This window comes from Bombina bombina, chromosome 12 (genome assembly GCF_027579735.1).
Source record: "Bombina bombina isolate aBomBom1 chromosome 12, aBomBom1.pri, whole genome shotgun sequence".
Lineage (NCBI taxonomy): Eukaryota > Metazoa > Chordata > Amphibia > Anura > Bombinatoridae > Bombina > Bombina bombina.
This window is the reverse complement of record NC_069510.1, coordinates 28569602-28582593: the sequence shown is the minus strand read 5'-3', so window position 1 is coordinate 28582593 and position 12992 is coordinate 28569602. Positions and strand designations below refer to the sequence as shown.

General features: G+C 39.7%; 1 protein-coding gene across 1 annotated transcript in view; it reads right to left on the bottom strand.

Annotated features, from left to right (window-relative positions):
* The window catches only part of SEC16A (SEC16 homolog A, endoplasmic reticulum export factor), a 148724-nt gene that overhangs the window by 51601 nt on the left and 84131 nt on the right, over nucleotides 1-12992 (bottom strand). Inside the window, exons 18-20 of the mRNA XM_053695421.1 lie at nucleotides 7872-7985; nucleotides 6215-6422; nucleotides 4703-4942 (exon numbers count right to left, since the gene is read on the bottom strand). Of these exons, the coding sequence (XP_053551396.1) occupies nucleotides 4703-4942; nucleotides 6215-6422; nucleotides 7872-7985 (562 nt within the window). The remainder of the gene's footprint in view (nucleotides 1-4702; nucleotides 4943-6214; nucleotides 6423-7871; nucleotides 7986-12992) is intronic.

Below are 12992 nucleotides of genomic sequence, written 5' to 3'. Positions count from 1 at the left end.
GCAGATACACTTAGCTTGGTAGCTCCAGCCCCGGCAGTGATTTTCCTAAAGTATCTTCTGACTCAGTTGCAACGTGGAACATCTTGCAATATGTAATAGAAAAAACAACATATAAAGTAAAATTGAACAAAATCCTTAAATGACAGTTTCAGGAATGGGAAAAAATGCCAGTGAACAAGCTTCTAGCAACCAGAAGCAATAAATAATGAGACTTAAATAATGTGGAGACAAAAGCGACGCCCATATTTTTTTAGCGCCAAACAAGACGCCCACATTATTTGGCGCCTAAATGCTTTTGGCGCCAAAAATGACGCCACATCCGGAACGCCGACATTTTTGGCGCAAAATAACGTCAAAAAAACGTATGACGCCGGAAACGGAAAAGAATTTTTGCGCCAAAAAAATCCGCGCCAAGAATGACGCAATAAAATGAAGCATTTTCAGCCCCCGCGAGCCAACAGCCCACAGGGAAAAAAAGAGTCAAATTTTTGAAAGGTAAGAAAAAATGATTAATTCAAATGCATTATCCCAAATATGAAACTGATTGTCTGAAAAATAAGGAAAGTTGAACATTCTGAGTCAAGGCAAATAAATGTTTGAATACATATATTTAGAACTTTATAAACAAAGTGCCCAACCATAGCTTAGAGTGTCACAGAAAATAAGATTTACTTACCCCAGGACACTCATCTACATGTTTGTAGAAAGCCAAACCAGTACTGAAACGAGAATCAGCAGAGGTAATGGTATATATAAGAGTATATCGTCGATCTGAAAAGGGAGGTAAGAGATGAATCTCTACGACCGATAACAGAGAACCTATGAAATAGACCCCGTAGAAGGAGATCACTGCATTCAAATAGGCAATACTCTCCTCACATCCCTCTGACATTCACTGCACGCTGAGAGGAAAACCGGGCTCCAACTTGCTGCGGAGCGCATATCAACGTAGAATCTAGCACAAACTTACTTCACCACCTCCATCGGAGGCAAAGTTTGTAAAACTGAATTGTGGGTGTGGTGAGGGGTGTATTTATAGGCATTTTAAGGTTTGGGAAACTTTGCCCCTCCTGGTAGGAATGTATATCCCATACGTCACTAGCTCATGGACTCTTGCTAATTACATGAAAGAAATCAAAACTTCTAAGCTCTTGTCAAGTGCTTCATTCTGTTCCTCGTCCTTCCATAGCGCAGTGCATGGAAGTAGTAGGGTTGATGGTTGCAACAATGGACATAGTTCCTTTTGTACGAATTCATCTAAGACCATTACAACTGTGCATGCTCAAACAGTGGAATGGGGACTATACAGACTTGTCTCCAATGATTCAAGTAGATCAGAAGACCAGAGATTCACTCCGTTGGTGGCTGACCCTGGACCATCTGTCCCAGGGAATGAGCTTCCGCAGACCAGAGTGGGTCATTGTCACGACCGACGCCAGTCTAGTGGGCTGGGGCGCGGTCTGGGAATCCCTAAAAGCTCAGGGTCTATGGTCTCGGGAAGAGTCTCTTCTCCCGATAAACATTCTGGAACTCAGAGCGATATTCAATGCTCTCAGGGCTTGGCCTCAACTAGCAAAGGCCAGATTCATAAGGTTCCAATCAGACAACATGACGACCGTTGCGTATATCAATCATCAGGGGGGAACAAGGAGTTCCCTGGCGATGAAAGAAGTGACCAAGATAATTCAATGGGCGGAGGATCACTCCTGCCACCTGTCTGCGATCCACATCCCAGGTGTGGAAAACTGGGAGGCGGATTTTCAGAGTCGTCAGACATTCCATCCGGGGGAGTGGGAACTCCATCCGGAGATCTTTGCCCAAATAACTCAATTATGGGGCATTCCAGACATGGATCTGATGGCGTCTCGTCAGAACTTCAAGGTTCCTTGCTACGGATCCAGATCCAGGGATCCCAAGGCGACTCTAGTAGATGCACTAGTAGCACCTTGGACCTTCAACCTAGCTTATGTATTTCCACCGTTTCCTCTCATTCCCAGGCTGGTAGCCAGGATCAATCAGGAGAGGGCCTCGGTGATCTTGATAGCTCCTGCGTGGCCACGCAGGACTTGGTATGCAGACCTGGTGAATATGTCATCGGCTCCACCATGGAAGCTACCTTTGAGACAGGACCTTCTTGTTCAGGGTCCATTCGAACATCCAAATCTGGTCTCCCTCCAGCTGACGGCCTGGAGATTGAACGCTTGATTCTATCGAAGCGTGGGTTTTCAGATTCTGTGATAGATACTCTGGTTCAGGCCAGAAAACCGGTAACTAGAAAGATTTACCATAAAATATGGAAAAGATATATCTGTTGGTGTGAATCCAAAGGATTCCCATGGGATAAGATAAAAATTCCTAAGATTCTCTCCTTTCTACAAGAAGGTTTGGAGAAAGGATTATCTGCAAGTTCTCTAAAGGGACAGATCTCTGCTTTATCTGTCTTACTACACAAAAGACTGGCAGCTGTGCCAGATGTTCAAGCATTTGTTCAGGCTCTGGTTAGGATCAAGCCTGTTTACAGACCTTTGACTCCCCCCTGGAGTCTAAATCTAGTTCTTTCAGTTCTTCAAGGGGTTCCGTTTGAACCTTTACATTCCATAGATATTAAGTTACTATCTTGGAAAGTTTTGTTTTTGGTTGCTATTTCTTCTGCTAGAAGAGTTTCAGAGTTATCTGCTCTGCAGTGTTCTCCGCCCTATCTGGTGTTCCATGCAGATAAGGTGGTTTTGCGTACTAAGCCTGGTTTTCTTCCGAAGGTTGTTTCTAACAAGAATATTAACCAGGAGATAGTTGTACCTTCTTTATGTCCGAATCCAGTTTCAAAGAAGGAACGTTTGTTACACAATTTGGACGTAGTCCGTGCTCTAAAATTCTATTTAGAGGCTACAAAAGATTTCAGACAAACATCTTCTTTGTTGTCTATTCTGGTAAAAGGAGAGGTCAAAAAGCGACTTCTACCTCTCTTTCCTTTTGGCTTAAAAGCATCATCCAATTGGCTTATGAGACTGCCGGACGGCAGCCTCCTGAAAGAATCACAGCTCACTCCACTAGGGCTGTGGCTTCCACATGGGCCTTCAAGAACGAGGCTTCTGTTGACCAGATATGTAAGGCAGCGACTTGGTCTTCACTGCACACTTTTGCCAAATTTTACAAATTTGATACTTTTGCTTCTTCGGAGGCTATTTTTGGGAGAAAGGTTTTGCAAGCTGTGGTGCCTTCCGTTTAGGTAACCTGATATGCTCCCTCCCTTCATCCGTGTCCTAAAGCTTTGGTATTGGTTCCCACAAGGATGACGCCGTGGACCGGACACACCAATGTTGGAGAAAACAGAATTTATGCTTACCTGATAAATTACTTTCTCCAACGGTGTGTCCGGTCCACGGCTCGCCCTGGTTTTTTAATCAGGTCTGATGAATTATTTTCTCTAACTACAGTCACCACGGTACCATATGGTTTCTCCTATATATATTTCCTCCTGTCCGTCGGTCGAATGACTGGGGTGGGCGGAGCCTAGGAGGGACTATATGGCCAGCTTTGCTGGGACTCTTTGCCATTTCCTGTTGGGGAAGAGAATATCCCACAAGTAAGGATGACGCCGTGGACCGGACACACCGTTGGAGAAAGTAATTTATCAGGTAAGCATAAATTCTGTTATTTTAATGGCTCAGGTGATACAGTCTCTGATTGGCTGAGCTATTCTCAGCTTTTATTAAAAAACTAAAATATACAGGAGCAGAGGAAGGGTCAGCCAGGGAAATGTGCAAGCTGATGTATTGCACAACTGATTGCAGAAAGCCAGATTAGCATTACATTCAGAGGACTGGAAGAGATCCATTAAACTGAACCTATCACTTCTACACCTCATAGTTGGCAGGCCGTACAACCTATTGAAAACATGCTTGCAAATAACTTGAAAGAGTATTAAAGGGACAGCGCACTGTAAATGTTTTTATTCCTTTAATGTGTTCCCAATCATACATTTTTACCTGCTGGAGTATATTAAACAGTTTACCTTTAATTTTGTCAGTTGAAAAAACATTCGCCTGTTGAAGCCGTCAACTATACTAATGAATTCTGCAGTATTCGCCATACAAAAACTATGTAAAGAAGAGGCAACAACATGAACCAACCTTATAGTGGGAGGTTGTTCACAGTGCTTGGAATACAATGAATTATTATTAGCTTCTTTCCTGAGTGCATTGTCAATTTGAGGCCAGATTATAACTAGAGCGCTAAATATCACTTTAATGAAAGAGAGATTTGCGCTCCACTGTGTAATATCAGCGGACACTAATATAGGCTGTTATTACAAGCAATGCGAACACAACCTTGCATCGCTGGGAGGCATTGCGCTAACGGGAGCGCGCTTCCATAGGATCCTCGCTGGTATAACAAGCGGAAAAAATAAATAAATACAGTACTGTGTCAATTTAAAATCATTTTGTGATAAGAGGGTATTTTTAAAAAACAGTTTTAAGAACTTTTTTTCTAGAACAGATGGTTCCTGTGCTTTACTTTATAAAAAAAAAAACCTAACTTGCCTGCGATGTGTTATTGTGCCATTAACAGCCAGTGTGCAATCCATCCCTACAAACCATTTGAACGTAAATACATTGCCATGTTTACTTTCTAAAGTTCAATGTCCCTTTAATGACATAATACTGAATACTTTTCTTCAGAATAGTCAAATAATAATAGATACCTGGATCCGGATTCCACTGCTCATGAAGTGCGGGAGCGTCCGTCTGTGGTGAGGGTGGTGCCATAGCATTCACTTGGGGTGCCGGGAAAGTAGGACTCTGTTCCCCAGTGTAGGGTACAAATCCTGAGCTAGGTCCTTGGGGTGGAAAGCCTGGTGTGGGTACAGGAGGCTGCTGGGTGGGTACGTACAGTGGTTCAGTAGTAGCAGGTGGTTGATAAACAGAGGTGGTGTTTTCAGGGCCTACAGAACAAAGCACCATTTCCGTTAGAAGCAAGCAAACTATACTCCTGAGATATGACTGGATCTTTAATTAAAATAAATAAATGGTTATATTAGATTTGAAGTGACAGATGACATGCAAGGAACAGCGTAAGTAACTGTACCATAATTCCATGTTTTGATTGCACAAAAAACAGTGATCTGTTCCCAACAAACTATGTAAAATAAAACCAAGCTACTGACATCATTCTGATACTGATTAGGACTGATGATGATAATTTCAAACAGTCTGGCGAAGGGGGTATATAAGGACAATAGAATCCTGATTAAAAACTTGACGTACAGTGAGATTCATTTTTAAAATCCCAATAATTTACTCTCTTTAAAGGAACATTCCAGAATAAAAATGATCCATTACTTTTATTTTTAAAAACAGCTAGTTAACCAATCAGGAGGGGTATACATATGTATCCTTTGCTCAATGGCTTTACAGTAATCTGCAGTGGCATTCGAGCTCACTGATTTATTGGTGATCAGGGGTTAAACACATAGTAAAAAGAAGTTCCATTTAACAATAAAATGCTCTAAAAATTGTGCGTTATATATATTTTTTTAAATAAAATTCCTATTGACAATCTTGACTAGTTGCTAAACACAATTCAACATGAGCTTTATAAAAGCAATACTGTTGTAAACACAATTCTTAAAAAGGGACATTAAACACTAAATACATTTTATAAGCATAGTATTGAGGTTATTGAGGAGCCCCACAATAGCCATCCAAGGCAATCACAGGCATATGGAAGTCTTAAAATAAAGTTAGAGAATGCACAAGTCTTGATGCATGCAGATGCCATATTGTGCTCAAGACGTGTGAACACTCCTGAGCATACCTCGGTATGCTCTCATGGAAAGGAGCCAAGTTTCAACAAAAGAGCAAAAAAAAAGTTCTATTTGAGAAAAAAAAAACTTTCAAGTTTATATCTACGATAGCAAAAGTAAACTAGAAAGTTCTCAAAATACTCACTCGGAATCATGAAATATTACATTTTGACTTTAATGTCCCTTTAAAAATCAAAAGGCCAAATAAAATAAATAAAAAATAATAAGTCCCACTTGGCCCTGGATGTCTTTTTGCACTAAGCTTCCTACAGACCACTTGTATAGGGTGACAGCGCTCCTTTGTCCCACTTCATGACAAGTATTTTGTCATTTTCTTAAGCCAAAAAAAATCCAACCCCCAAACATCAATCAAGGCGACGCCGTGATTTATTGCACATTTCTGAAATATACCTGGGAGTGCAAGCTGGACGCCATAAACCTGCGGCATCATGTTGGGCGCCAAGTTTGCAAGAAGAGGATTATCATTGTTGGGGGGAAGAAAATCTTGAACAGGTGCGGCGCCCTCCGATTGGCTGATGTGATCCTGATCTGAGCTAGGTGTGCTGCAGGTGTACTGCTGGGGTGTGGCTCTCCCGGGGTTAAACACAACCGTACCTTGCTGCAAAGACAAAACAATGGACTATTTGTTGGCTGGATAACCTACAGGATAATTACAAGTACTTAGTTAAATTATCACATTTTGCAAGATATTTGCTGTATCATCTTTATTATATATATTTTTATTACTCCAAAAGTAAGCACTTGCTGGACTTTAGCAAACAAAGTAAAAATGTATTAGAAAATAAAAAAGTGTCCATTCTTCAAACAAGCAGAACTCAAAACTGAAACCTTATAAACCCCTTTTAACAATACACACCCACTGAGAGTACCAATCGCCCTGTGACCACCCCCTTCTGTTATGAGTCACATGACCACAAGTGACCAATCAAAAAAAAATTATATATATATACACACACACACACACATATATAGCTTGACAAATTTGCTCAAAATCTTCTCACACACATACTGTATATTTTATAGATAAACGCACATACATTTCTAATCACATAACATACAACATGCATCATATAAACACAATAAAAGCTGGATTTATATTTCACAGCTGCACCAAGCTACATTTTAGGTCTCTAATCATTTAAAGGGATGTATCCCTAATAAAAAAGGGATATTTCTATTTTATAAAGGTTTATTTTAAAAAGAAAAGCTGTGGCTATAACGTTTGTTCCACATGGTAAATCTCTGCTTTGCGATTCTTTACCACCATTTTAAAGAACGTAACACTTGTGCTGACACATTAAAAAAGGAAGAGAAAAACACCCTAGGCGTCCCTAGGGGAAAAATTAATTCCGTCAGTGTCATGAAAAAAAGGTGATCAACAAATGTAGATAAAGTAATGTCTATAAGGATAACATAGGGATATCCCAAAAGAAAAAAGTATAATGTTATCTTGATCCCATGTATTAAGTATCCGTAATCCTCATGTGTATATCCCTTTAAGAGTATATATATAAGTTAAACGTTATATAGGGAATGTCCTTTGTCAACAACCGGTCATAAAATATATGTATAAGAAGTCCTTGCTAGAATAGGTCATATATTGTTGTTCAGTACAGAAAAGAAAGGAAGATCCTTTATAACCCATACACCCTATAAGAACGGTCTGTATCCCCCTTGTATGTTCATCTGTATTGCTAATAGCGCTTTCATCTGTGTATGTCTTAACAAGAATTACTGTGTTTGACCACTGTTTAGACTCACAGGTAGATACACAAAGCCTTGTATATACGTCTCCATGTACAAGGTAGAACAGGTGCAGCGAGACTTTGCAACAACCAACATAAATGCGTTACTCACAATCACCTAGGTACCTTTTTCCTCAGAATACCTCGACCAACAAAATCAGACAATTTTCAGCGTATACAGACCCTATAGGGGAAGGTGACTGTATTGTGCAACAAACAGTCCGATGACTGAACTCCATCATGGAACCTTAACACAGGATTCCACTACACACAAAAACACAAGACGCAGGTAACAAACGTACCTTGATTTGCATATCTAAGTGTCGAAGACGCAGCAACCAGGGTGGTTCAATAAATAACTCCTGTTCCGGCTTTTCTTTCAGTTGAGGGTCAAAGAACCTTAAATGGGAGGATACCTAACAATAGAGACATATTTTGTTCTACGTTATTAAGCGAAAACAAAGATATACACATAAGATTTTTAAAAGGGACAGTCTACACCAGAATTGTTATTGTTTAAAAAGATAGATAATCCCTTAACTACCCATTCCCCAGTTTTGCATAACCAACAAATCCTCTGTGATTACCTTGTATCTAAGCCTCTGCAAACTGACCCCTTATTTCCATTCTTTTGAAAGACATCCATTTTAGCCAATCAGAGCTGGCTCACTGGAACTCCACGTGCGTGAGCAGTGTCATCTATATGACACACATGAACTAACACCCTCTAGTGGTGAAAAACTGTCAAAATACCCTGAGAGAAGAGGCGGGCTTCAAGGGCTTAGAAATTAGCATATGAACCTCCAAGGTTTAGCTTTCAACAAAGAATACCAAAGGAACAAAGCAAAATTGGTGATAAAAGTAAATAGAAAAATTGTTTAAAATTACATGCTCTATCTGAATCATAAAAATTTATTTTGGACTAGACTGTCCCTTTAAATTAATAAAACTGAGCTGTTAGATCGACAATGAAATTGACTAATTTATAACACAAATCTATACCAAATGTGTTATTATCTGTATAAAACAAGAAACTCAAAAATAGTTATTGTCAGTAAAAACATTAAATAACGACAATGAATTAAAACCTGGGTTCATCTTGCAGCGATACTAAAGTATCTAACCACCATCTAACTACCATTGATTTATTTTTCACTTTGTTTTAAACAGCAACGGAAAAGGTGAAATAAGAAAAAGCTCCAGTGGTGTTGTCTTGCTGCTTAAAGGGACACTGAACCCCAATTTTTTCTTTCATAATTCAGATTTTCATCCACCAATAAAAAATTGCTGTCCAGAGTTAGGAGTAAATTAGAAAGTTGCTTAAAATTGCATGCTCTATCTGAATCACATAAGAAAAAATTTGGGTTCAGTGTCCCTTTAAAGGGAAATGACACCCAAACATCTTTCATTCATGATTCAGATAGAACATACAATTTTAAACAGCATTCCAATTTACTCCTATTACCTAATTTGCTTTGTTCTTATGGTATCCTTTGTTGAAGTGGATACCTAGGTAGGATCAGGAGCTGGGAGCTAGCTGCTGATTGGAGGCTGCACATATATGTTTCTTGTTATTGGTTCACCAGATGTGTTCAGCTAGCTCCTAGTATTGCATTACTGCACTTTCAATAAAGCATTGTAAGAGAATGGAGCAAAATTTAAAAAGTTGCTTAAAGGGACAGTCTACACCAGAATTTTTATTGTTTTAAAACATAGATAATCCCTTTATTACCCATTCCCCAGTTTTGCATAAGCAACACAGTTATAATAATACACTTTTAACCTCTGTGATTATCTTGTATCTAAGCCTCTGCAAACTGCCCCTTTACTTCAGTTCTTTTGACAGACTTGCAGTTTAGCCAATCAGTGCCTACTCCCAGATAACTTCACGAGCACAGTGTTATCTATATGAAATATGTGACCTAACACCCTCTAGTGGTGAAAAACTGTTAAAATGCAATCTGAAAGAGGTGGGCTTCAAGGTCTAAGAAATTAGCATATGAACAACAGAAATAATCTCTTCCATAGTGTTTGCTTTTGTACCACTAAGACATAACATAAAACATAATTTATGTAAGAACTTACCTGATAAATTCATTTCTTTCATATTAGCAAGAGTCCATGAGCTAGTGACGTATGGGATATACATTCCTACCAGGAGGGGCAAAGTTTCCCAAACCTCAAAATGCCTATAAATACACCCCTCACCACACCCACAATTCAGTTTAACGAATAGCCAAGAAGTGGGGTGATAAAAAAGTGCGAAAGCATATAAAATAAGGAATTGGAATAATTGTGCTTTATACAAAAATCATAACCACCACAAAAAAAGGGCGGGCCTCATGGACTCTTGCTAATATGAAAGAAATGAATTTATCAGGTAAGTTCTTACATAAATTATGTTTTCTTTCATGTAATTAGCAAGAGTCCATGGAGCTAGTGACGTATGGGATAATGACTACCCAAGATGTGGATCTTTCCACACAAGAGTCACTAGAGAGGGAGGGATAAAATAAAGACAGCCAATTCCTGCTGAAAATAATCCACACCCAAAAATAAAGTTTAACGAAAAACATAAGCAGAAGATTCAAACTGAAACCGCTGTCTGAAGTACTTTTCTACCAAAAACTGCTTCAGAAGAAGAAAATACATCAAAATGGTAGAATTTAGTAAAAGTATGCAAAGAGGACCAAGTTGCTGCTTTGCAAATCTGGTCAACCGAAGCTTCATTCCTAAACGCCCAGGAAGTAGAAACTGACCTAGTAGAATGTGCTGTAATTCTTTGAGGCGGAGTTTTACCCGACTCAACATAGGCAAGATGAATTAAAGATTTCAACCAAGATGCCAAAGAAATGGCAGAAGCTTTCTGGCCTTTTCTAGAACCGGAAAAGATAACAAATAAACTAGAAGTCTTACGGAAAGATTTCGTAGCTTCAACATAATATTTCAAAGCTCTAACAACATCCAAAGAATGCAACGATTTCTCCTTAGAATTCTTAGGATTAGGACATAATGAAGGAACCACAATTTCTCTACTAATGTTGTTGGAATTCACAACTTTAGGTAAAAATTCAAAAGAAGTTTGCAACACCGCCTTATCCTGATGAAAAATCAGAAAAGGAGACTCACAAGAAAGAGCAGATAATTCAGAAACTCTTCTGGCAGAAGAGATGGCCAAAAGGAACAAAACTTTCCAAGAAAGTAATTTAATGTCCAATGAATGCATAGGTTCAAACGGAGGAGCTTGAAGAGCTCCCAGAACCAAATTCAAACTCCAAGGAGGAGAAATTAACTTAATAACAGGTTTTATACGAACCAAAGCTTGTACAAAACAATGAATATCAGGAAGAATAGCAATCTTTCTGTGAAAAAGAACAGAAAGAGCAGAGATTTGTCCTTTCAAAGAACTTGCGGACAAACCCTTATCTAAACCATCCTGAAGAAACTGTAAAATTCTCGGTATTCTAAAAGAATGCCAAGAAAAATGATGAGAAAGACACCAAGAAATATAAGTCTTCCAGACTCTATAATATATCTCTCGAGATACAGATTTATGAGCCTGTAACATAGTATTAATCACAGAGTCAGAGAAACCTCTTTGACCAAGAATCAAGCGTTCAATCTCCATACCTTTAAATTTAAGGATTTCAGATCCTGATGGAAAAAAGGACCTTGTGACAGAAGGTCTGGTCTTAACGGAAGAGTCCACGGTTGGCAAGAGGCCATCCGGACAAGATCCGCATACCAAAACCTGTGAGGCCATGCCGGAGCTACCAGCAGAACAAACGAGCATTCCTTCAGAATCTTGGAGATTACTCTTGGAAGAAGAACTAGAGGCGGAAAGATATAGGCAGGATGATACTTCCAAGGAAGTGATAATGCATCCACTGCCTCCGCCTGAGGATCCCGGGATCTGGACAGATACCTGGGAAGTTTCTTGTTTAGATGGGACGCCATCAGATCTATTTCTGGAAGTTCCCACATTTGAACAATCTGAAGAAATACCTCTGGGTGAAGAGACCATTCGCCCGGATGCAACGTTTGGCGACTGAGATAATCCGCTTCCCAATTGTCTATACCTGGGATATGAACCGCAGAGATTAGACAGGAGCTGGATTCCGCCCAAACCAAAATTCGAGATACTTCTTTCATAGCCAGAGGACTGTGAGTCCCTCCTTGATGATTGATGTATGCCACAGTTGTGACATTGTCTGTTTGAAAACAGATGAACGATTCTCTCTTCAGAAGAGGCCAAAACTGAAGAGCTCTGAAAATTGCACGGAGTTCCAAAATATTGATCGGTAATCTCACCTCCTGAGATTCCCAAACTCCTTGTGCCGTCAGAGATCCCCACACAGCTCCCCAACCTGTGAGACTTGCATCTGTTGAAATTACAGTCCAGGTCGGAAGCACAAAAGAAGCCCCCTGAATTAAACGATGGTGATCTGTCCACCATGTTAGAGAGTGTCGAACAATCGGTTTTAAAGATATTAATTGAGATATCTTCGTGTAATCCTTGCACCATTGCTTCAGCATACAGAGCTGAAGAGGTCGCATGTGAAAACGAGCAAAGGGGATCGCGTCCGATGCAGCAGTCATAAGACCTAGAATTTCCATGCATAAGGCTACCGAAGGGAATGATTGTGACTGAAGGTTTCGACAAGCTGCAATCAATTTTAGACGTCTCTTGTCTGTTAAAGACAGAGTCATGGACACTGAATCCATCTGGAAACCCAGAAAGGTTACCCTTGTCTGAGGAATCAAAGAACTTTTTGGTAAATTGATCCTCCAACCATGATCTTGAAGAAACAACACAAGTCGATTCGTATGAGATTCTGCTAAATGTAAAGACTGAGCAAGTACCAAGATATCGTCCAAATAAGGAAATACCACAATACCCTGTTCTCTGATTACAGACAGAAGGGCACCGAGAACCTTTGTAAAAATTCTTGGAGCTGTAGCTAGGCCAAACGGCAGAGCCAAAAACTGGTAATGCTTGTCCAGAAAAGAGAATCTCAGGAACTGATAATGATCTGGATGAATCGGAATATGCAGATATGCATCCTGTAAATCTATTGTGGACATATAATTCCCTTGCTGAACAAAAGGCAAGATAGTCCTTACAGTTACCATCTTGAACGTTGGTATTCTTACATAACGATTCAATATTTTTAGATCCAGAACTGGTCTGAAGGAATTCTCCTTCTTTGGTACAATGAAGAGATTTGAATAAAACCCCATCCCCTGTTCCGGAACTGGAACTGGCATAATTACTCCAGTCAACTCTAGATCTGAAACACATTTCAGAAATGCTTGAGCTTTTACTGGATTTACTGGGACACGGGAAAGAAAAAATCTCTTTGCAGGAGGTCTCATCTTGAAACCAATTCTGTACCCTTCTGAAACAATGCTCTGAATCCAAA